Raw genomic sequence first — 24,938 nt, 5'->3', positions numbered from 1 at the left:
ATGCTTCGGCATTTAAAGGTCTACAATGTTAACCGTAATCAATAGCTTTAAGGCCACAAGTTTGAAATTTTTTATTACTATTTGTGACGATTCACAAAGATTTGCAATATTCTATTGTAATAAAAAAACTTGACGTCGTAAAACGTCATTAAATATGACTTTTACTGTGTTGGACGTCCATTTGCTAGTGCATAAAGTGTTTTAAATTTCACTTTCAATTTATAGTGGGTAAAATGTCGAACCTTATGCGCAACAATAGCAACTGAGTCAAATTCAACAGCAGAAATCTTCTCATCTCAACATAACAATTAATATTCATGATGTATGTTTCAGCATTGTGCGTTGAAAGTCTACTTTCTTTCGTTCCTCTTCTTTTTTCTTTTTCTTCTTGTTTTTTTGGGTTTCATCTCTTTCCTTTCTTTCATTTGTATACTTCTCTGTTAGATATCTACGTTAACAATCTTTGTATAGCTCTTTTCCTTGGTCTTATTTAGAGATAACTTCAGCAAAATTGAGTAATGTCGGCCAATGTCCCACATTATATTCTTCCATGTCACGACAAGATGAGAGCTGTTCGATTGAGAAAGCTGACAATACACCAACACTCCATTCTACATGCACCAGAAAAAAGGAGTGGAGTAACGACAAAACTTGAATTAATGGACAGCACTTCCATTCATATGTTATATTCAATGGGTGGGGACTCCATCTGTCCGAACTCAAATGCACGTGAATGTATGATTCCACGAAGGTCCGATGCATGTAATCATTTGATTCATGTATTAGGGTGTGTTTGGTTCATGAAAAACGTAATGTTTTTTGTAACTATTTTCCAGGAAAACGGTTAGTTTTCCTTTGTTTAGTGATACGTGACTGAAAATATTTTCTGATGTTTGGATTGCATTGGAAAAATGATTGAAGGTGTAGAAGAAGCCGACGAAGAGGAAGAGGAGGGAGTGAAGCCAACAGGAGTGCAGGAGGGGCTAGGGTTGGAGGAGGCGGCGGTGACAAAAGGGAGGGGGTGAAGGAGAAGGAGAGAGGGGAGGAGGAGTTAGGGTTTTACGTTCACAGGCAAAGAAAGAAAAGAGAAAACAAGAAAAGAAAAAGAAAAAAAAAGAAAGAAGAAAGAAAAGAAAAGATATATTAATAATAAATTCAAAATTTTTAATTAGAAATTCTTTTTAATAATAAAATTTTCATTAAGCAATGACCTTAAAACATTTTGGAAAATGTTTTCTAGTTATTTCAAAAGGGGAAATCGTTTTCCTAAATTTAAGCTTTGGAAGGAAAATATTTTCATTGACTAAGAAACATTTTTCGTTGACTCGTTTTCCCAAATGAACCAAACTCAGGAAAATGAGTAAAACATTTTCTCGGAAATTGTTTTTCGCAAAACAAACACACCCTTACATTCTATTTAATTAAGCAAATTATACATATTATTTTTTAACACAAAATTTGATGGAAGCATACCATATATTTCATGAAAGTGTTAGTGACTCCTTATTAGAAAATCGGGTGATCGGTGATCTTTTTTGCCAACAGTTTTTTGTTTTTGTACACTATTAGTACTTGCAATATCCCTCTTGTATACACTTTGCAATTAAATTCTTGAGAGATCAATCTTATGAGAGCATTTCTTTGTGAAAGAGTGCGCTGTGTTTATGGAAGAATGTTGGCTCCATTGCAAACCAATCTTTGTTTGAGGCTTCAAGTATAGTTGATTAGGCATAAATCTTGAACAATCTCTGGCCGGACCACTATAAAATGGTTCTGCATTCCTCTATCATTAATCCTTTTTTATTTATATGCATATAACATATTTAATAAATTGCTTAATTTATATTTGTGTGTATATACTTAATACTATGGAGCATATTCAATGTTTGGGGCAAAATATTGCTTGTGTTTATTTGAAATTTTTAGAGCTAAATATCATAGCATCACATGTTGATAAATTAAGAGAGTTGATGATATATTTTCATCACAATATATAATTAAACAATAGTATGATTAACAAGTGTCAGGAGGAATTTGATACATTCACCTGCCAAATGCAGAGAGGCATATGTATCCTTTTGCACTTTTTCCCACATTTGATAAAGCAATAGTCATCAGATAATTTTATAACCTTTTGTAATGGAAATAGATTGAGCTTTTCATCCAATTGAAAATAATTTAATGGTTCTAATATATAAATTCAAAGAAATGAGAAATTTTCTAGAAGAACACCTTTAAATGATTAATTGGTGTGCTAATAGCTTATTTTCTATTACTTTAGAGCAAAGAATCTTTTGCTAATGTGGGGCCTTTTTCGCTGGATGCTTTTTTGGGGAATCCACATCTTAGAGGTGCTACTCCCCAGTCAAGTCAAAGTGTAAGTCATATCCAAAACAATTGGATACTTCATGCAAAAGTTCATAAAAAAAGACTTCGTCTAAATGTGAAGGATACATATTCAAATTATTTAGTCCAAAAGAGGATTTTCGTGTTTGGACTTTAATTAAGAATACACTTTAAAAGTATAAAGCGTCCAGTAAGGTTGAATGTTCCATGTGACTTGATGATATCTCACTTCTTTTTTCTTTGTCTGTTTTGCTTAGTCAAACAAATCTAGATGTGAAGGATACATATTCAAATTATTTGCTCATTACTTTCGTGTAGGCTTCCCTCCATATAACTCTGGCTTGATAAGAAAATTATCAAAGTTGATTTTGATGGCAAGTGGCCCCCACCACCTTGTCCCTTCTACATGCTCAAATCTAGAGCGAACCCAAGGCTTGACTCCTTTGGTTCATTTCCATTATATTTATTTATTTATTTATTATTAACATAAAAGCTTGATAGTCATTATTTGAGAATATTCTAAAAAGAGCATAGAGTAGAGTCATTTCCAAAACAATTCAATATTTCATGGGAAAGTTCATAAGAAAGACTTCGTCTAAGTGTGAATGATACATATTCAAATTATTTAATACAAAAGAGGATTTTCGTGTTTCCACTTTAATGAAGATACACTTTAAAAGTTTAAAGTGTCCACTAACGTTGAATGTTTCATGTGATTTGATGACATCTCACTTTTTTTTCTATGTCTTTTTTGGCTTAGTCAAAAGCGAAAGGAAATTTTTGCTCATCACTTCCGTGCTAACTTCCGTCCACACAACTCTAGTCTAGAAAGAAAAATTATCAAAGTTGATTTTGATGGCAGGTGGCCCCCACCACCTTGTTCCTTTCACATGCTCAAATCTAGAGCGAATCCAAGGCTTGACTCCATTGGTTCATTTCCATTACATTTTTTTTTTTTATTAACAGAAAGGCTTGATAGTTATTATTCGAGAATATTATTAAAAAAAAAAGCATAGAGTAGAGTCATTTCATCAAAAAATGACCTAAAATGAATATTATTTCAAATAATAATTTTAAAAAACTAAATCAATCTCACATGAGAACCTAAACTCATCAGTCGGCTAAACGTTTACTAGCTAGTAAGCATGTGATTTTTTCAATGGCCATATGTATCTTCCCGTGTTCTTCCCTTGCTTTTGGCCTTTATTTCTTTCGACAAAAGTAGACAGAGCTCGTACAAGGACCACCTCTTCATTAATCAAACACTCACATGTGACAACAGTACAAAGGCTGTTTGATTGATAAAGCTGACAATACACGGACGCTCCACGTTCCATGCACTGCACATGCATGGACCCCTCCCTCATTTCAAACCAAAAACGAAAAGATGATGTTCACACTGCATTCTTGACTTATGAAGGTTGAGGTTTTTTATTTTAAATTTTTATTAATCTATTGACTGCAATTCATGTTCCCACTAAATTCTTGACTTGAGAGGAAAGATGTAAGTACTACTCCTAGCTACTCTATAATTGTTGAAGTGAAGCTGTAGCAGTAAATTTCACTTCAGTGAATTTATCATGTTGATCAATTACGACTTATTAGCTACTCTATAATTGTGAACTATTGTTGCGATAATTTCATCTTGCACAAGAGAACTAATAAAACAAATCGAGCAAAGCGTGATATTTTCTTTGGAAAAGCTCTTCTACGCATGGAGCATAAGGTGTATCTACCTAAGAAGCAAGTATGCTTAGGGGTTAAATGATATCACTGGAATGGAATAATGCTTGTATCCTGATGTCTAATTTGAGCATTTTCTTGAAATCTAATTACTTCTGAACATCTTAGATTGAAATTCATAAACAAAAAGGGAAAAGTTTATGGCCTTTAAAGTTGCGCTTTGACTCCTTCTATTGCTGAATTAAGTGTTGAAGCTGTGCAAAATAGCCAGGCGGCTAATGAAGTACACATTGAGTAGGGGAGTACATTTTTCTTATGGTTTGATCATGGCATCTTACGGCCCTTTGCTTGATTAATATCCAACATGAAATTGTCTATGGTTCAGGTCCATCTCTTGATCTTAATCAGCAGTAGTTTGAGAAGCATGAATTCAAGATCTGATGATTCACTGCAAGTGCTGGCTACTTTATGTGGGATCCCTTTTCTAGCATCCTACCATTGCTACTCTGATGGTAGGTATAGTTCTGCTTGCAGATGGAATGCAATTAGAGAGAAGCAGCTTGTCAATTGGCATAAATGTGTTCGGTATAGCCCATGTAATCGTAAGCATTGTTTTATAACCTGGCTGTTGAACTTGGAACGAGTTGGGCCATATCTTTTACAAATGTAGGACAAACAAAATACATATTTGAGCACACTCCCAATTGGGCCCTCATAATTCCCACCATCTATAAGAACACCAGAATGTGCCCCTTTTGCCAGTCATGGCCCTTCACCTTTCTCAGTTGTATGTGCCAATACTAGGATGGCATGGCATACCAACTAAGATAATTAGACAAATTAGAACGCAAAATGTTGAATTCAATCTGCAAAACCTCAATAACAGAACTTTAAGGCAATGTGAGAGGACACTCAGTTACATTATAGCTCAAACTTCATGACACAAAAATAACCAAAAAAACTAAAAGAACTTGGATACAAACATTGATGGGATTCTACCCAGGAATCTAACTTGCAAATGCAACTGAAACCTCAACTCTGTTCTAGATGCCTCCTACCTTAATAGGATATCCTCTAACATAACTAATGCCACCCTTTGTCACAGAAACAGAAACAAGGCAAGAAAATGGCAAATAAAAGGGCAATCATTTGGATGCACAGCGAAATACCATTCTGAAAAATAGGAAGGTATATATCTCTGAGCATTCAAAGGTAAACACACCATGAATTTGTCAAAAAGCAGAGAGATTTCCAACAATTGATACTTGTAGCATAAAACATATGGAACTATTTGCTTGTTCAAACTTTCACAGAGACAAAACAGCCAAAAGCTCTGCAGAAGAGTAAAATTAATACTTGCCAGCTTAATTTGGTTAAATGCAGACAGAGAGCTACATCTGAAACTTGGAAACGCTAACCTTCACATCAATTGTATTGCTTATACAATCTTGCATAATAAGCATTCCGACTAGTATAAAAGGGGGAAGCTTAAAGAGATTAATGGATGCATAAACATAAAAGAGAGAGCAAAAATCTAGAACTTCAATAAGAACTTCAGTATCCTTGTGTTTAGACACTGATACTTCATATTGCGACGCAATAAGCAATTTAGAAAACATTATAGGATCCACAGGAGTAAAGTGCAAGAAGCAATACAAATCTAGCATATTTTAAATCACAAAATCATAGTGACTCAAACAATACTTACATTGAGGCCAAAAGACAAGATCTACATAACTTCTTTCAACTCCATTTACATTTCAGCATTTGGGCTACTCCTACCTGCCTAAAGCAAAACTTAGCTACAAAAATTTCGAATTTATGGCTGCTAAAAAATATAAATGGTCCACATGTATAATTTTGGGCATCTGAAAAGTAGTCCCTTGCAATTCAATTTCCACAACTTTGCGTTAGCACTAGCCAAAATCGACAAATGTCCCATCCATCCATCTTTTGTCACAAACCTAGATGAAGTTGCTTAAGGTGACAGTCAGTGTGGTTGTCTCATATCCACAAAAGAAATCAGACAACGGACAAGAGGGTCATTCTCACCAGGAAACAGCACAATGCTAAAGTTGCTGAAAGCGGAGTGCAAGAAATCATTTAGAAAATGCGACAACTTAACAGTAAGCATTATATCAAATACTCAAATTAACTGCAATCCAGAAGTGGACCTTTTTGCCATGAATCAAGAATATATATGACAATGAGATTATCTTAGAAAGCTTGAGGTGCTTCCTCAGGCCATGCTCTACTTGCTTCCATACAAGGCCAAACCTACACCTTCTTAGTGTTGCTTTTGATACTTCAAATGAAACCTAGAAGAGACTCCACACAGTCTCCAACATCTCATCCAGCTCATCAAATGAACGGCATGTAATATATTTAAACCACAGGTGATCAAACTGTAAAAAGAGAATGTTCTTGTATCATAATTACTATGAACATGATTCACCAATACCCAAACCTCAAATGAAAAATAAGCCTCATTTTCTTCCTCCAATCCAAAGGCAACAAACAAAACCCTCCTGTGCAAATCTTGGGGTACCCAGAAAGAGACAGAACGCTCTTGACTTTGGATAAACCAACATCATATCCCTCTCCCAGGAAATATAGTATCCATGTAGTGTCCTATCTAACCAACATCCGGCTATAGCAAATCTATTAAATCAGAAATCACATCAGCTCATGCACATGTATCATATTAACTAGGTCGATACCTTCATGAACCAATCCATGACAAGAATCTAAATGAACATACACTGACATGGAGGACTGAATGCATTGAATAGGCAAATTTGGAAATCTGGACAATGAATTGCAGCCATTTGCTTCAAGGGTGTAAATGTTTGGTGGAAGCTCCAAGATCTCCTGCAATTGCTTATAGTCATCTAATTTTTAATGGACCATCAACTCCTCAAACTTGCTATTGCATGTAGAAAGACTAACAAAATTATATCCATAGAGATGCAAAATATTTACAGCAGAGAAGCAGGTAAGACTAAAGAAATTCTTCCTCTGACAGCTTGCACCCACTAAGCTTCGGGGAGACCAAATTTGGAATCCAAGTCTACCATTAGGGAGATTGGAGCTCTCACTGCTCCCTGGAAACGAGCTAAATAGCGAACAACCCTTCAAGAGAAAGGTGCTCTAGATTTTGCATCTCGTAAATGCTACTAGGAAGATTGATCAGACTTTTCCACAATCCTCAACAGAGATAAGGTTTCCAATTGATGCAGGAAGTTATTTAATGGAGATCTGAGATATATGAAGTTTTGTTAAGCTCTCCATATCCTTAATATCAGGAAATTTATCAAGCTTAGAGCAGCCAATTACATCAAGTTTTGAAGATATTCCAGCTTCAGTTTGCTTGGAAGCTCCTTGAGGTTCAAGCACCTACTTAAGTTCACTGTCTCCAAATTTAGCATCTTTGATATGTCCAGAACACTAATAAGAGACTTAGAGCAATTGTGAATTAGGAACTTCAAATTCCTAAAATGCTGCAAATTAAAAAGAACAGCCGAACAAGGTTTTGATAAATTTCACTTTGTGAAAGGCACGAAAATGGAAACTGTCAATAAAAGAATGTATGATGTACCTTTAAGTTATCTCCTAATTCTTTAATCTGGCTATTATGCACATCAAACCAAACAAGTTTCTTTAGACTAGCACTAAACTTCAGAGTTGATAAAGGATACTCAGGCCATTCAAGCCACCTTAAATCTTTTAGAAGACATATGGGAACTCTGCTGGGCTATGCATTCAGGACTAGGAGCAATCTCGGTCTCCTCATATATGTGAAAGCACTCGGATTGATGTCTAACTCTTCTTGTGTCGGTAAGTCCAACACTATGCCTCTAACAACATTGGTTCCCTATCAAGGAAAACAAAATAATAATTATTACCCAACCTGAATTAGGGAATAGTGTGTAAATTAAAGAAGACAATATTATCAATGATGTCATGAGAAGCTCTCATAATATCCTCTGAAAATACTTCAAAAACATCATCGTAGCACCATAATCTACTCCATTTCCCAGGTCATTTGGATACTCTTGTTTCAAGATATCCTGATCCATCGGCCAAATCAAGTCATGCATTTGTACTGTTCTCTGATTCTCAACGTTTATTAAAGATCTCTGTATTAAAGTTTGAGTCCCAATTAATGTCTTTAAACCACAACTATCAAGAACTTTGGTTACATAATCACTATCCCTCCCTTTAAATAAGCAAGCAATGTCAAGAAAAATGCCATTCTCATTGTCCCCCAATGTATCAAAACTTATCTTCAGAACGCTGTTTATATCTTTATTAGGACTATCGGCAAGTTTACCCAATGTACTCTCCCATTCCCCTCTGCTTCTACCACATAAAAACGGACCCAAGACCAGAACTGTTAAGGGATGGCCATTAGCCTAGCCCAAAATATTATGTGTGAGATCACAATGTATGTCCCCTTTCTGGTTTCTTGGAAAAGCATATGAACTCAGAAGTTCAAAAGCTTCACCTTGATCTAATGATTTAACTTCATATACCTGATCTATCCCATGAGAAGTCAGTACATGTTTATCTCGTCATAATAATGACCGTGCTCCCTTTTGCAAACCATTCACATTCTCTAGCTAACACATTCAAGTGGTCCCCATGATCCACATCATCAAGCACAAGCAGAATCTTCCTGTAGCAAAGTCTATCTTGTATTAGTTTAACCCCCCCATCCACACTGAAGACCATTAAATTTTCTTTCCACAGTATCTCGGAGAAGAGTGCTTTTTGCAAATGAACCAGGCCATCAGGTTAACTGGAAGTTTCTATAACATTTGCAAGAAAGCTACACCCACCAAAATGACCAGTTATACTGTTTGACTAGTGATACTCTTATAGACAGCTTTAGCGATAGTGCTCTTCCCTATACCTCCCGCTCCCCATATTCCTATCAACCGAACCTCATCCAAGCCCGTACTTAACTACGATCTTACTTTCTCTACCCAGCAACCTACACCGACAGGATGCTTGGCAACACTCGAGGGTACTCGTTTGACTACAGTCGAGATCTCTTTGACAATTCTCTCGATGAACTTGGTCTCATCTCCGCCAAAACAATAATGGCAATATACGATCCATTGAACTAAATAAAAACTAACACGAAGAAAACAACCACTCCGTAACATTCCAAAAAATGACTCCATCACACTAATCGATCCCATCAAGTATCAACAGATTAGAGAATTCCATATTCTTTTACAAGGTCGAACAGGAATACTGTGCTTACCCATGGTCATAGTAATACCAACCGAACAAATCGGTGACTAGCCAATGCCTTGCCATAACCCTCTCTCTCTGCCATCGAATCTCCCTCGGCTCCACGCTGTAGAACAGGGGCAACACCAGCTGTCCCCTTGAGCCCCTTCCACTCCATCACCTTCCTTCACTGAGCTCGTCCAAGCACCACCCAGACGAAGCATGGTCCTCGGAGAAGACGAGCACGGCGATCCGTGACTCCTCGGTGGCCTTCGTGAGCGCCCGGCAGGATCTCGCGCCCCGGGCCTCAAGCCCTCGCCGTCGATGTGGGCGTCGATGCCGCCGTGAAGGGAGGAAGCCGGGGCGGACGTCCTCACCTCTGAAGCGGAGGAAGACGTCGAACGGCCATCTTGCTGCGGAAGAGGAAGGAGACGACGACGACCACACTGGAAGATTGAATGTGATGCTCTTTCCTCTTCAATTTTTTCCAGAAACGACGACAAGTTAATTTTCCATTCAAGTTTATTTTAAAAGGACCGAGAAATATGAAATAAAACAATCGGATAAGTTAAGCTTAATTTTTATTCATACTGTATTATTTAAATCAAGGGAATTAAGTATAATTTTATCAGTTAATATAATAGGTGCACTTTTATTATGCTCTTCTTAGGAGGATTTCTTTTTATTTTGATGTTACTATTTTAATATTTTATAAGTTTTATCTTTTAAATATTTCTTTAATTAATTTTCTTATCTTCGCCAACTAAAGCAATTTTAATTGTTAACTGAATTTGATCATGTAAAGAAATAAGATATAATTTTAGTTTCAAATAACTTGATAATTTTTTTTATTTGTGCTTGATTTTCGTCCTCTTTTATAAATTTAATTGTTCTTTAACTAATTTCTTTGTAATGGTTCAATTAAGCTAATACTTAATGAAGTTAAACCACATTATTTCCAATTAGGACTAGATTATTTATGATTTATTTGTACTGTCTACGTACTTATATATAGTTGGGTATCATAATTTATATTCACAGTGAGCTACATTATCTATGTTATTGAGTCAAATTTCTCACACTTCGAAACTTAACATAAGTTTGAAAAAAAAAAAAAAAAAAAAAAAACCTAAGCATTTGTTACTTAAAATTTTATTTCAAACAGACACATATTTCAAAATGTACTCTAAGATTATGAGCCAAGTGGAACAATTATGCCATGTGCCTTACCAAGTGACAATAATAGAGCACATTTTGAACAATTATGTGGCACGTATAGTAAATATTCTTTCAGTTTTGATTATAAGGAAATATAGTATATAGAAATAGGTTAATATAGGCCAGATGATTATGAATTATGTAGTGTCTTTGATATTGACTACATCAATCATTTGAAATTTGCTCAATTTTTCTTTTAACAAAATCGCACGTTCAGAATTTTGAGTTGTGGATATATATACAAAATCTGAATTTAATTTGTTACTTTACCCTTAAAGTCAACTAAGTTTCCCCCGCCCCTTTCTCTTCTCTCCGCTGCCTTTGCCACTTCTCTGCCATCGCCGTCATTGTGTTCGCCCCACCATCATGTCCTCGCCACCGTGGCGTTCCTGTCACCATCGCCTGTCCTAGTTGCGCCTCTCTTTCTCTGTTTTGCGTTCCCGTCACCATTGCTTGTCCTAGCTGTTGTTGCACCTCTCTTTCTTTGTTTTTGTTCCTCTGTCACGGAAGACAAGCGGAACGTCTCGGTCATATCCAGCCTCAGGCAACCGCTGCCCGAGGGTAACGACCCCAGATTTGGGGTCGCGAGCCTAGATTCATTCCCCAGTGCTTATGGAAATAGAGAGATAGAGGGGGGTTGAGGTGATGCGGCTGGGGTGGCGTGGTGAATTGACGGAGGCTTAAAGAGGAGGTTCTCTGTTTCTTGTGCAGCCTAAGTGTGCTCCGTGCTGTGTGAGCGTCGGATGAGAGTGTGTCGAGAGAGAGAGAGAGAGAGAGAGAGAGAGTGAGTTAGTGGCAAGATTACTACTTACTCATCATCATCCAAGTACCGCCTGGACAAGCTATCCTCCTCCTGGAGAGTGTCCTTCCATCTCATCAATCTCCTCACATCCTTACAAAGCCTCTTTTGAAAATATTCAAGACCAGTTTGGTAACTCCCTTTCAATCCACTTACCGTATCTAATTTCACTTTGTAAAACAACGAAAAGAACTTGAGGTCTCTTTGCTTCTTGCACTCCATGATCTTTGCCACCTCTTCCAAACACAACTCCGAATAGATGTTGTCCTCGGGGAAAATGATGATTGCAAGGTCTGATTCCTCGATTATCTTTGGAACTGTGACCATTAGATTCTCTTCATCTTTCCCCTTTGTTGAACATGGAAGTAGGATATTCCAACATGGACTGCGTATAGATGTGTGACAAAGTTGTCGCCAACGTTCTCTTCTTTGAAACATACAAAGACTTTGAAACTCATTCTGGAATTGAAAGAAGAAGAAGACGCCATTAGAATTAGGAAACATAAGTTAACAATGAACAATGAGTTGCCCAAGATTTGGTACTTTGTTTGGGTGGTTATTCCCATTTGATCTTCTCTATATATTTTAACGAGTTGCCTAAGATTTGGTACTTTGTTTGGGTAATTTATTCGCCATTCGATCTTATCTATATATTCTCTAACGCCCAGTTGCATGACTTTCTTCAAGAAAAAGTATTATTAGGTGTTTTAACAATATTAAAATGTGCATAAATCTAACCTATTTGTGCGTGAACCTTTTCTACATTAATTAGATGTCTTGATCGACATTATATTACATCAAGGTGGAAAAATAAGTATCATCCATGAGAAAATCCATTCTTGACATACTGTAATTTCTTAGATCTAGATGAATTAGATTTAGCTATCTAGTGGCACAATCCGGAACGACTGAATTATTCTCCATCTTGTGCGGAAACTTACGAAGCTTTGAGTAACCATTTGCATAAATATATCTAAAAGCTCACAACCTATGGATGTAGCTTGATCAAACACATAGCAGGAAAAGAGGGGAAGTAGTTCTTCATCACACTGAAGGGCATAACAAAGCAAAGAGGAGGTTGCGTCGACTGCTCTGTAAATTGGGTTCCACGAATGGAGCCAAGCTTGCTTCTGTAAATATCACACATTTGTTGCTAGAAGTGTGTTGGAAGAGACAGAGTATAGACTTTTGAGTTTTTTCACACGGGAGAGATTTCTGTTTAGGCAAATGGTTTAGCTGATTGGGTTGGATTTGGTTTTCTATCGGTGTCCGTGGAGATTTATCCTGAAGCTATGAATGGTTTTATACTCATTTGATCAATGGCGAGAATGCTAAGAAGAAAATAATTTACAATTCTTTTGTGGATGCAATGTTGATTATTCTCAACCATTAATCCTAAGGGTGATTTGAGGCGTTTAGCCACCGATGATACTTACATGACTATGAGAAAAATGATGATTTTTTTCAAACAAGTTAGGCGACCTCCAAAAGGAGGGTAATCGCCTTAACTTGGTTTTTTTGAAACTTTTGACGTCGACCTCGGGGTTGAGACGCCTAGAGTCCTAAACAACCACCAATTTATTGGAGAGTCCACGCTAAAAGGTATGGACATCGCAAGAAGAAAGGAGAAGTTTGGATAAGGAAGAATGCTTGGCATGGCCAAACCAAACTCAAGAGGGGTATAGCCACCATCACTATATGCGGCTAGCTATCGGAGTTTATATTAGGATGAAAATGAAGGTGATCCGTTGGTGGAGGCTCTATCGAGCTTACTTGACTTTGAGGGGAGTTTTACATGGTCTGCAATGAGATGAGACAAGGATTTGCGGGAAATTAGAGAGGAACTCCAATTGTTCAGTCGATTTGCTTCAATTTTCCTCCAAAATTCTCACTTCTTTCCATAGTATCCTCCTCCTCCAGCAAGTTTATTAAAGTTTTTACGTGTTGTCCGTATTTTTCAAGAACAATGTGCTTAACAACCTAATCAAGGTCTATGTTTCTAACAACATTTTAATTTTTTTCTATTTTTTTATATTTTTATATCATTAAATTTTTATTCATTTATTATTATTATTCTTATTATATATTTCAAAAAAGGGGTCTAGGCTGGGCCTTCGACCCAGCACGGACACGGGCTGACACATATAAAATCTATGCACACGATTCACCTGGCTTATTGCTTTAAGAGGGTTCAATCAAAAACTCAAACTGGGCTCAAATCATAGGATTGAGCCCAATTCCCTCTTGAAACTAGTCAAACCCAAATTCGCTAATAAAAAAACGAGGTCTATAGCTCAATCAACAGTCAAAACGGTATTGAACATAACGGCACTAACCCAACTCTCTCATGCTAAGCCCACAATGAATTCATTGTCCATTAAGAGGCCCATTTTCCTATTTATTCTCTTCTCTCCTTATTCTTCTTTTTTGCCCTGTCGTCTTCTTTCTATCATCTTCCTCGTGCACATCCTGAGAGCTCTGCTCTGCCAAAGAAACCAACTCAACCTCATCAACGATCGACGTATCCAAGCATTGAATGTAACGTCGTCGTTGTGTGGCTTCATTCGCCTGGATAACGGCCATCGTCCGTCAATCGTCATGCATAAAAATAGCGGAAGGGACACGCAGGATATGAGCGTAAAGAACTGGACCTCATCTAGTGCGAGATTTACCCAGCTAATCAGCGTATGGGTCAAAGATTTCAAGCCACATTTCTCGCCAAAAAAACGACCACATCATGTGGCCATAGAGATGCAGAAGAATAGCAAAAATAGATAGCCGGTGACATATCGGGAGACCATAAAGTGTTCTGGAAAGCAGAACCGTAGTGAATGGGGAAAAAAATTTAATCCACAATGCTTAGACTAGAAACCACATCCCATAATCAGTATTTTTCAACAAAATCAATCCGAATGTGTCAGTTTTGCTTCCTAATCGAGGCAAGGGCCACAGATTTAACTCATGCATCCCATCAAACAGTTGGTGAGCATCTCAGGAAAAAAAAAAAAACACATAATGAGTGTATCAACACCACAGCACAATCCGAATACTTCTTTCTTTGCAGAAAGGGTTTGATTCATCGAGGCAAAAAAGTAATTTCAAACCTGGTCTCTTCCCAGACATACACCAGCGTCAACTTCAAACTAAATCTTCATTTATGAAATGACCAAAAAAGTGTTGCAAAACCAACCTTGCCGAGGAGGGATTTTCAACCACGAGTGCTGATTAGACTCGTCCATGGAGGTTCAGCTAAGTGTCGATCAACGAACTTGAGATGGATACGTGGAGATCGAGCGGGACTTGACAGCTTTAGAGTTTTTGCCTCCAACACGGGGCAAGGCAACGGTCCTCCCGATACTTCACAGAAGCAAGAGATCCAAAGCGACGAGCAATGATCGAAAGCCAGAAGGGGGACTCCAAGTACGCCGACTACACTGATCGGTGTAAAAACATAGGATGGATTGAATGTTAAAACAGAGGATAACAGAGAGTTTTTCGGCCGTGGTAAGGGAATGGCCGCGAGTGATGATGGAAGACGTCTGACCGCGAAGGAAGGAGTCCGAAAATCTCCCGGAGTGCTCTCAAAATTTATTTTCATCCCCACTCTGTGTTTTTTCTTCCAGAGTAATTTCTATCTCCCTTTCTTACCTCACTCTCTCCGTGACATTCCCCCAAAACACGATCCTCAGTCCCCTCCTACTCAGAAAAAAACCGACAATCCCACCTTTGCATTGCGTCCTCTGCGCGAGCGGTTATGGAGAGAGAAAGGTCTGATGATGGAGATGACGATGAATATTATTTGGTCTCCCCTCAGGTTTGGAGGGAGGAGACTGTATATGGAGGAAGATCTTTTTTTTTTTTTTTTTTTTCACTTGTTTTCCCCGATTCCCCCTTAAAAATGCTGAAATGGGCAGGCTTTATAGATGGGCGGGAGTTGCGCGAATAGGGCCATATGAAATGATAGATAGGGTTTTTTCTTTTCTTTTTCTCTTTCTCATTTTTTATATTTTTTATTACTTGAATGCATATTTGATTTATCAAGTAAAATTCAAGTGTTAACACCCATGTCTAGTTAAGCTTACTGTAGCGACATGTAAAATTTCGAAAATTGCTAATCAAATGTATTTGTCTACGTTTGCTGCTAGAAATGTGTTGGATGAGATGGAATATAGACTTTGAATTTTTTTCACAAGGGAGAGATTTCCGTTTAGGCAAATAGTTTAGCCAGTTGAGTTGGATTTTTGGTTTTCCGTCGGTGTCGAGGAGATTTGTTTTGAAGCTATGAAAGGGCTTCATACTCATTCAATCAAAGGTGAGGATGATAAGAAGGAAATGTTTTACGAGTTGTTCTGTGAATGGAACGTTGACTATTTTTTAACATTAATCCCAAGGATGATTTGTGGCGTTTAGCTATCCGTGATACTTACATGACTATGAGAAAAAATGATGTTTTTTCAAGAACAAGTGAAGCGATTAGTTCATAATCCTAACATGTTGCATTTGAATGTCAATATGTGCAATGCAGTCCCCATACGATTGTGATATACTGCCTGCTTCCCATTTCTGGTCTTAGAGCTAATTTGTTCGAGGAAAAAATCAAGCTGACGTTCAAGGTCCAAGAATAGTTTTCGGTCTCCCGAAGTGACCACCAAATGGACCAAATTTTCCGTGGGGGGATGGCCTTAACTCTCATTTTTGGAATTTTTGATGTCGACCTCAGAGGTGAGATGCCTGGAGTCCTAAGCGACCGCCAATTTAATGGAGAGTTCACATTAAAAGGTATGGACATTAGAAAGAAAGGAGAAGTTTGGATATGGAAGAATGCTTGGGATGGCCAAACCAAACTTGAGGGTTATAGCCATCAGCCAGCTGTATAACATGAGCTGCCGGAGTTGATACTATGACGGAAATGAAGGTGATCCATTGGTAGAGACCCTTTTTACCCAGCTTACTTCGCTTTGAGGGAGATCCCACATGGTCTACAATGAGATGCGACAAGGATTTGTGGGAAATTCGGGAGGAGCTTTGTTCAGTCGATTTGCTCCAATTTTCCTCCAAAATCCTCATTTCTTCCCTTAATATCCTCATCCTCCACCAACTTATTAGAGTTTTTATGCGTTGTCTTTATTTTTCAAGAACAATGTGGCTTGTTTCTTACTTGAAGAAGTGTTTTAAGATTCTTCTGATCATGTTGCTTTTGTGAGCTTATGTATACACTTGAGCTGGAGCATGTAGAATGTTGAAAGCACTCGATCTACTTATTTGCCCCTGAAGCCCTTTTTGATGCTATGTCAAAAAGAGGGAGGATGCGTGTGACACTTGATTGAATTAATGAGCATTCTCGTAGGGGAGCTTGTGAATTGAAGTTGCATCATGAGATTCGAAGCTTTCATGAGATTTAGAAAGTATTTCAGTTCCATTGCTGCAACAGTTACAGAATGCTTAAAATGAGAGGTTTCGGGAGTTTTGAACCCTTAAAGAAGAAATTAACTTAAGGTCCTGTGTTAGCACCAGCGAACGTTGATCTGGTTTTCAAGGTTTATTGCAATGTGTCCAATGTTGGCATTGGTGTTGTTCTCAATCAAGAAGGTCGTCCATTTGTCCATATCAATGAAAATTTGAATGATGCCGAGTTGAAGTATTCGACCTATGATGAGTTTTATGCTACAGTCCGTGCACTCAAGCAGCACCATTCGCTAACAAAAGAGTTTGTTTTGTACTCTGATCATTAACCACTTAACAGATACAACTCTCAACAGAAGCTTAATCGCCCACTTGCAACTTGGAGTGAATTTCTGCAGTCCTTTCCATTCCTTTCATAAACATAAATTTGGCACTTAAAATCCAGTCGAGGACACTTTACGCTGCTGATATGCGCTCCTCTCTTCTACTATGTAAATCAATGTTAGTGGATTTGAAGTTGTGATAAATTTGTATGAAGAGGATCCAAGTTTTGGGAAAAAAATGGGAGTTGACTCTTGAGAGTTCATATGGAAGGTTTCACCATCTAGATGGTCTTCTGTATATTGAAGGGCGGTCAATTAATTGTGCATTCTGCAATGTTCATGTCGTTGAAGTTCCTAATGGTGGACTAGCTGGTCAGTTTAGTCGTGACAAAACATTGGCGCTTATTAGAGAGATTTTCATTTTCCAAAGACGCCTAAAAAGACAAGGCAGCTAATGACCTATAAATTGAGTAGTGGAGAGTTCTTTTTTCTTATGGTTTGACCTTGGCTTCATCTGGCCCTTTGCTTGATGATTCCCTAACAAGGATTGTCTATGGTTCAGGTCTATCTCTTGATTTTAGTCAGCAGTTTTTTGGGAAGCATGGATTCAAGATCTGATGATTTGCTGCTAGTGCAGGCTGCTTTATGTGAGACATTTTTTCCTCATCCTACTGTTGCTGCCCTGATGGAAGGTGTAGTTCTGCTAGTACACGGAATGCAATTAGAGAGAAGGGGGCAGTTTGTCAGTTGGTAAGTCGTCTCCTGGCTGCTAATCTTGAACAAGTCGTCTCCTCAAGCTCTCCTGATATTGCTCATCTTCTATCCCTTCCTTTTTTCTTGCCCATGTATTCCATGTCCTTATGTCTTGTTTGCTTGGAGAGTTACATAAGGGCAATGGTATAATTGAAGACAGGCCACGTCATTCAGACGGAGAAGCGGGCTTACTCCTTCTGCATACGTATCATTGCTCTATTTATACGTACTTAAACAAGTGTATGCCAATCAATTAAGTCTCCCAAATAGTTCTCTCAGTTATGGAACCGACCAGGTCCTCAACATAATTTCAACACAATTTAGTTGATCTCTACAATAACCGTAGAAGTGGGGGAACTTCTGCAGCAACTGCTCACAATTCGACCAATCAAGAATATCCAACTAGTCAAATTACTGATGCTTGCAGGCAAAGTAGTAATAGCATTACCTGCTAGGGACGAGGAGAACAAGGTGGAAAAATAGGTAACATCCATGAGAAAATCCACTTCTAACATACTGTGATTGCTTAGATCCAGATGAATTAGATTCGGCAATCCGATAGCACAATCCGAATCGACTGAATCATTCTCCTTATGGTGCAGAAACTTACAAAGCTTTGAGCAACCATATGCATAAATATACCTAAGAGCTCGCAACCTGTGAATGCTGCTAAGAAGAACTTAAAAGTTCCTTGCAGTCATTCATAAACAGAATTATGAGAAAAACCAGACTCCTAATTGAATCCGGCAATTCTTGAATTTTGCTGATGGCAGGCTCACGCTTAACTGAATTAGGGATGTATTCTGCACAAATTATCTTTTTCTGGCGAAAATCAGGTAATCAAACATTTACCTTTATTTGGGAAACAAGAAGACGTAATTATTAAGAGTGAAATGAAGTAGCAACATTTGTTGCAAATGTAGAACCAAGCAAATACAGATTTGAGCACGCCCCCCATTAACTACTCATCCAGAGATAGAGAAACAGACCCTGCACAGGCTCAACCAACCACTTCCTACAAAACACATTTACTTCGAGAACCTGAGAATGCACCCTTTTTGCCGGTCATAGCCCTTAACCTTTCTCAATTTAAGTTGCACGTGCCAACACTAGGATGGCATGCCAACTAAGATAATTAGACAAATTAGAATAAATATGCAAGATGCTCGAACTTCTTGATGGGTGTCTTCTACCCACGAATGAAACTTGCAAATGCAATTGAAGGAATCAACTTTGTTATAGATGCCTTTTTTACTTTCAAGCTCTTTCTTCCTATCCTTCATAGAATATCCTCTTGCACAAGTAATCCCACACTCTTGTCTCGAAAACAGAAACAAGACGAGAACGGCAAATAGAAGGGCACTGATTTGGATGCACCATGGAATACCATTTTGAAATAATAGAAAGGTACTTCAATTGACATAGCGTGTTCGAAGCTATACACATCATGAATTTATAGAAAAGAAGAGAGATTTCACACAATTGATAATTCTGGGATAAAATATATGGAACTTGTCAAGCTCATATTTGCTTAAACTTCCATGAAGACAGAACATCCAAAAGCTTTGCAAAAGAGTAAAATTAAAGCGTGCTGCATTAATTTGGTTAAAAAAAATACTCAAGGATACATTTGACAAACTTGGAAAAGCTCACCTGCACATCAAATTGGATTACTCCTATGATCTTGCATTATAAGCACTTTGACTAGCATAATATGGGGAAACTGAAAGAGATGATAGACACATAAGAAAGTGAGAGGAAAGAGCTAGAATGTTCAGTCTGCTTGTGTTTTGACATTGATACTTTGTTTTGTGACGCAATAAGCAATCTAGAGGAAATTATAGGATCCCCAAGAGTGAAGTGCAAAAAGCAATAAAAATGAAGCAAGTTCTAAAGCACAAGATCATAGTGACTCAAACAGTACTTCCAATGAGGCCAAAAAACAAGACCTACATAACTTTTTTTAATATCCCTTTATATATGAGCATTTGAATAATTCCCAACTGCCTAAACCTAAATTCAGCTGCAAAAAGTTTCAAATTCGTGACTGCTAAATAACATACATGGTTTATGTATACTTTTGGACATTTGCAAAGTAATCCCTCACAATTAAATTTCCAAATTTAGCATTAGCACCAGCCAAATCAACAAATGTCCCATCCATCCATCTTTCGCGACAAACCCAGATGAAGTTGCTTGATGTGACAGCCATTGTGGTCGTCACATAGGAGAATTCCATTAGAAATTCAATAGAAGATGGACAAAAGGGTCACTCCCACCAAGAAACGGCACAAGTGCAGAGATTGTTGAAATTGTGCAAGGAAACATTTAGCAAATGCAACAAATTACAGTAAGCATTATGTCTAATATTCAAACTTGGCCGCAATCTAGAGGTGGACATTTGTGCCATGATTCAAGAATGTCTCTGATTACTAAGAGTATCTTTAGAGGCTTGAGGCACTTCTTAAGGGGCAATTCATGTTGGCATAGAACCCTTAGACCATCCTCTATTTGCTTGCATATAAGGCGAAACCCAAACACTTTCTCATTGTTGCTTTGATACTTCAAATGAAACCTGGAAGAGACTTCACTCTGTCTCTAGCATCTCATCCGGTTCATCAAATGAACAGTGTGGAAAATAGTTAAACCACAAGGGATCAAACTGTAATGAAGAGAAAGTGCTTGTATTGTAGTTACTTCAAATATAGTTCACCATACTCAAAACTCAAATGAAACGATAGCCTCAATTCCCTCCTCCAATTCAAAAGCAACACAAAAAGCCAATTCAAGGATATCTGCATGCAACTATTAGGGTACCCAGAAAGAGACAGAACACTCTTGGCTTTGGATAAATCAACATAGCATCTCTCTTTCAAGAAGTATAGTATCCATGTAGTGACCCACTCACGAACATCCCACTATAGCAAATCCATAAAATCATAATCACACCCGCTTATGCATGGGGTGGAAGTTTCTAGCAATGCGCAGTGAGGGAAAAAAAATCAAAACGAACAAGATTACCTTCTCAAATGGTACATCACAGGAACTTGACAAATTTCCAAATACAAATGGAAACTTCCCCCATGCTGCGTGCCTCTCTTGCGATTTGTTAGGCTCGATTAGATTCTTTCACTTAAGTATTTTTTAAGAGTGAACTTCAACTTTCCATCCATACTTGGTAATTTTAAACCTGTGAAGAACTTAAGTCCTTACTAGACTTGCGTCCCAAACACAATGGGAACAATTCTCATCCAGGACAAGTCTGCAAGTAGTGAAAATGGAATAAAGTCATCCATCTAGATTGACCAGGGCATCAACATAATAGAAAAATAACTAAAAGAAAAGAGAATATAATTTCACAAGACTAGTAGTCAAAACATTTAAATCCGCGAACTACACAATGGATACAGTTGGGAAAATTCACAAACACCTGGAGGACGTCACAGAGTTGGGGTTCCTTTGGACGAAAGAGAGAAGGGACAAGCACTGGTGGTAGGGAATAATCTCGTTCACGCAGATGTCAACGGCTTTGGCAGCTCTAAACTCTCACTCCACGACCAAGCCATCATCCAAATTCAAGGACGATTTCCTTCATTCTTTTATCCTTGGGGATGCCTAGTCCTCTACAAGAGTTTCAAGCTTTCCTAGCACAGAAACAGGGGAAGGTTAAAAAGGTGCATGAACGCGAAAAGCAATCAACTCACAGAACAATCCATATGCCTCCAACCAAAGGCATTGCACCCCACAACAATCCACACACAAGCACCACTACCTGCCGAATCCAATGCAGAACATCTCCCAACTGATCCTGCAATAGCCACGGACGCATGTTATCATTAATAACTCGATCATGCCAATGGAAAAGCTGACTTCCGGACCCAATCAAATCGTTCAAAATCAAATCGAGTCCACTTAAAATTGCAATTCAGCTAATAAATCTATAGCACTTTAATAATCTAAAATGGCAAGAGAAGCAAACGCTCGAGCGATTAAATGAAAGATTGTCCAATCTTCATTGAAAACTAAAGCCACATTAACTAAAATCTCACATGCTCCTCTGAGCATAAGACAGGTCCAGGCGTGGCGCCTAATGAAAACATTAAAGTTCAGACGGGCTTTGGTATTTTGTGGTTAAGAACAAATTGTCATTTTTATAGTAGATTAAAAATTGTCACTTAATCATTTCTCATTTTGGATTGAACAAAGCAGTCCACGGGACTCTATCAATCATCAATCACTAAAGAGATTGGTGTATGACACGGCTGTGAGTGTTTGTTTTTCTATCTTCACAAACACTTATAAGGGATCGCAACTAGACTCGTCAAAACACATTATAAAATCAGTAAATGATATGTAAGTAATCATGTTGAGTAGAATATGACATTTATCAATGAAATTACGATTCAAATTGACAAGGAAACATGAAAAATAAACACTTTGCAATGAATTTGCTCTTTGAGAACTGCAGTAGTAATTCATTGCCGTAAGAGTGTCTTATGATTGAGATATCACAAAGGAAATTCGGTTCCCAACTTGAGTTTAGTAAATATACTCATAAAATCACCCAAAAAAAAAAGGGAAAAAAAAGTTTGGAACGTCACTTTCACTTTTAAATCAAATGAAGAAGGCATAAAGCAAATACTTACCATTACAGTTCCAGCAAAATAAAGTGCTTACGTGGAACACCCCATGACAATTAGAAGGAAGTAGTTGCCATCCCTCAGAAGTCGTGATCAAACTACCCAACAAAATGATCTTCCCTTGCGTCTATTTTAGATTAACCATGCATTCCTATGTATCCTCAATGGATGCGCAACGACTTGGACCCTACGGCGTTCATGTGAATCAGACAGTGAAGACAAGAAGAAAGCACTGATCCGAGTTTCTACTCTCTTTCTTCATTTTTGCTATTCACTCTATTTTCAGAGAAAGAATATTATCCGACTATTTATATCGTGTGCCTCCATCTAGCTCCTTTCTTGATTCTTCATTTAATAAGAAGCTTTCATGATTGCCCTTCCTCTGTTACCTCCTCTATTTTGCTTTCTTCATGCATCATGCTCTCCTTTGTACTAGTCTCACCACCTCCCTCTAGATCCATTTGCTTAGACCATGTTCCCAGTGAAGAGCAATATCCTTTGAACCTCTTGATCCAAGACTGCCGTCATGGACTAAAGCTGGTTCTATTGGCTAATTCTGTGAGATCACAACCCTCAAATCACTCTCTTGTTGCTTGCATATCAGACGGATTCCCCAATTCTTCACAATTCTATGGGATGGTCTGAGGCTAACGTGAAAATAACTGGAATCTTTTTGCAAAACCTCACTTACCTCCCACCCCATGTCGAGATACCTGAGCCAGAAATGATGCTTTTCTTATGAATCAAGCGTCTTGTGTGTCAAGTCATCCTCTCTCCATTCACAGATCTTTTAATCTCACGAGAGACTGAATTGAAAGCCATATGTTACTTCAACACAATTCTAATAATAGGATTTCCCCATACATGTCCCAGGGTAAAAGGAAACATATGCTGCCCCTAATATGTTTTGCTAGCTTAATGATTGCTTTCTTAAGAACTGCAAGCCAACACTACTACACTTGCCTGTTCCCATTCATTCTTCTTCACTTTCAATGGATTCCGATTCACTTTCTGTCCATTCCAGGTTCTATATAGGAAGGTGACATTTCTTAAAGAATTCCATTAAATCTCTTGATCTATCAAGATCCTCACAGAGTGCAGCTGGATCCACAAATTGAGTGTCTTCAAGCACAACCTTCAAATCATCCTCTAGTTGTCTGAACCTTAGCAGATAGCCCAACTTTTTCACGGTTCCACCCGATACTCCAATTCTAAGGCTAAATCGTAGATAACTCTCCTCAAATTGATCAAAATCAACTCCTCCCTCCAACAATCCCCACAACATACTTGGTATGAGATATCGAATCCACATATGATCCGAATCAAATGAACCAAGAGTTCCCGATAGCACATTCCGCCTTTCGCCATTAACATGTGGGACAATGTCGAAAGATATTTCCTTTTTTCCATCTTCTACACTGAAAACAACACATAGAGCCAATCCCAGGAACTTGTCATACAAGTCTTGTGAAGCCATGAACGATATAGTACCATCTTCAACAGGCACAAACTCCTCTAGCATCTCTCCTCTAGGGACAACATTTTGGAAATCACGATAATAGGAAAAACGATAGTTCTGTTAAATGAGTAAATAGTTAGAAGAACCCAAGTTTATAATTAAGTTTGGGTAGAAAAGCTTGATTTGAGGATACTCCTTGTAACTCAACCTAAGCTAGTGTTCTATAATAATTAGATGCATTGATCCTTGCTTACGTTATCTTACATATAGGGTGCTTACGTTATCTAGCATTTTTCAGTTTTTGCATTATAAAAACACACAAAGCACTAAACATAGACTTTGTGTTTCTCTCACCCACACACAGACGCAACCATGCACAAAGAGAGCAGCCCTCGGGGGGAAGGGGGGGGGGAGGGTTGGTGGGAGAGAGGAGAGAGGGGAGAGAGAGACCTGGATTGGGAAGTCAGGCACGTTGGATCCTTCGAGTATTAATTCACTTGAATTATTTTCCTCTCTACTTGTTTTATTATCTAGTAAATCTTCTATTTCACTTGAACTTTCTTCCACTGTGCTCATCTGATTATCTTCATGTCGAACCTCGTACAGTAAAGCTGGATCCAGAGACCGATTATGTTGAAGAAAAATCTCCAAATCATTTTCTGATGGCTTGCATATTAATCGGAATCCACATTTTTTCACAATTACATTATCGCATGTTCTAATGGTTGCTATGAAACAATTCCAGCCATTTGGACCAAACGAGACTTGGTCCCATAGTAGCCTTGGTTCGTAACACTTAAGCCACACATGATTGAAATCATGTTGGAAAGTCCTTCCCATACCCCAACTACGTTGACCATTAATGGCTGGCCAAATACTTACGCGGCCATCCTTTTGTCCACATTTTGCTCGGGCTACAACACAAAAAGCTAATCCTAAGAATTTTTCAAATATGTCCTTTGAAGCCATGAAAGAAATTTGACCCTCATTATTAGGGAGCAACCATTCTGGCATCTCTCCTCCAGGCATAAAAAGTTCTTGGTGACCATATGAATGATAAAACATCTGTCATA

General features: G+C 38.1%; 2 protein-coding genes and 2 long non-coding RNA genes across 5 annotated transcripts; all 4 read right to left on the bottom strand.

Moving 5' to 3' along the window:
• Positions 1–4,884: 4,884 nt before the first annotated feature.
• LOC108954808 lies at positions 4,885–9,856 on the bottom strand. Its single transcript, XR_001980744.2, has 2 exons — positions 9,302–9,856; positions 4,885–7,903 (listed from the first exon to the last, which is right to left on the bottom strand). It is a non-coding gene; the product is annotated as an uncharacterized LOC108954808 (long non-coding RNA).
• A 996-nt stretch (positions 9,857–10,852) lies between these two features.
• LOC120287097 (TMV resistance protein N-like) lies at positions 10,853–11,614 on the bottom strand. The gene is made up of 2 exons (XM_039299777.1): positions 11,301–11,614; positions 10,853–11,078 (listed from the first exon to the last, which is right to left on the bottom strand). Exons 1-2 carry the CDS (start codon positions 11,612–11,614, stop codon positions 10,853–10,855), a joined length of 540 nt encoding a protein of 179 aa, XP_039155711.1.
• Positions 11,615–20,259: 8,645 nt separating this feature from the next.
• LOC108954782 lies at positions 20,260–22,518 on the bottom strand. Of its 2 annotated transcripts, XR_005545437.1 has the most exons (3): positions 22,413–22,518; positions 21,197–21,574; positions 20,260–21,028 (listed from the first exon to the last, which is right to left on the bottom strand). It is a non-coding gene; the product is annotated as an uncharacterized LOC108954782 (long non-coding RNA). The 2 variants fall into 2 exon arrangements; XR_001980696.2 differs by lacking the exon at positions 20,260–21,028 and having other exon boundaries at positions 21,086–21,574.
• Positions 22,519–23,115: 597 nt separating this feature from the next.
• LOC120286730 lies at positions 23,116–24,736 on the bottom strand. Its single transcript, XM_039299184.1, has 2 exons — positions 24,316–24,736; positions 23,116–23,982 (listed from the first exon to the last, which is right to left on the bottom strand). Exons 1-2 carry the CDS (start codon positions 24,703–24,705, stop codon positions 23,434–23,436), a joined length of 939 nt encoding a protein of 312 aa, XP_039155118.1. The 5' UTR covers positions 24,706–24,736; the 3' UTR covers positions 23,116–23,433.
• Positions 24,737–24,938: the final 202 nt, after the last annotated feature.

This window comes from Eucalyptus grandis, chromosome 8 (genome assembly GCF_016545825.1).
Source record: "Eucalyptus grandis isolate ANBG69807.140 chromosome 8, ASM1654582v1, whole genome shotgun sequence".
NCBI lineage: Eukaryota > Viridiplantae > Streptophyta > Magnoliopsida > Myrtales > Myrtaceae > Eucalyptus > Eucalyptus grandis.
Note: the sequence above shows the minus strand (reverse complement) of the source record. Positions and strands in the feature narration are given on the sequence as shown.

Bases quoted from the DNA above. Each gene is read 5' to 3' on its own strand.
- LOC120287097 (XM_039299777.1), bottom strand. From the start codon at position 11,614: ATGGTCACAGTTCCAAAGATAATCGAGGAATCAGACCTTGCAATCATC. The intron at 11,079-11,300 runs GTAAGTAGTAAT...GAATGAATCTAG, and splicing joins CGGTACTTGGATGATGATGA to GCTCGCGACCCCAAATCTGG.
- LOC120286730 (XM_039299184.1), bottom strand. From the start codon at position 24,705: ATGGGAAGGACTTTCCAACATGATTTCAATCATGTGTGGCTTAAGTGT. The intron at 23,983-24,315 runs GTCTCTCTCTCC...CTCATTTAACAG, and splicing joins TGCCTGACTTCCCAATCCAG to AACTATCGTTTTTCCTATTA.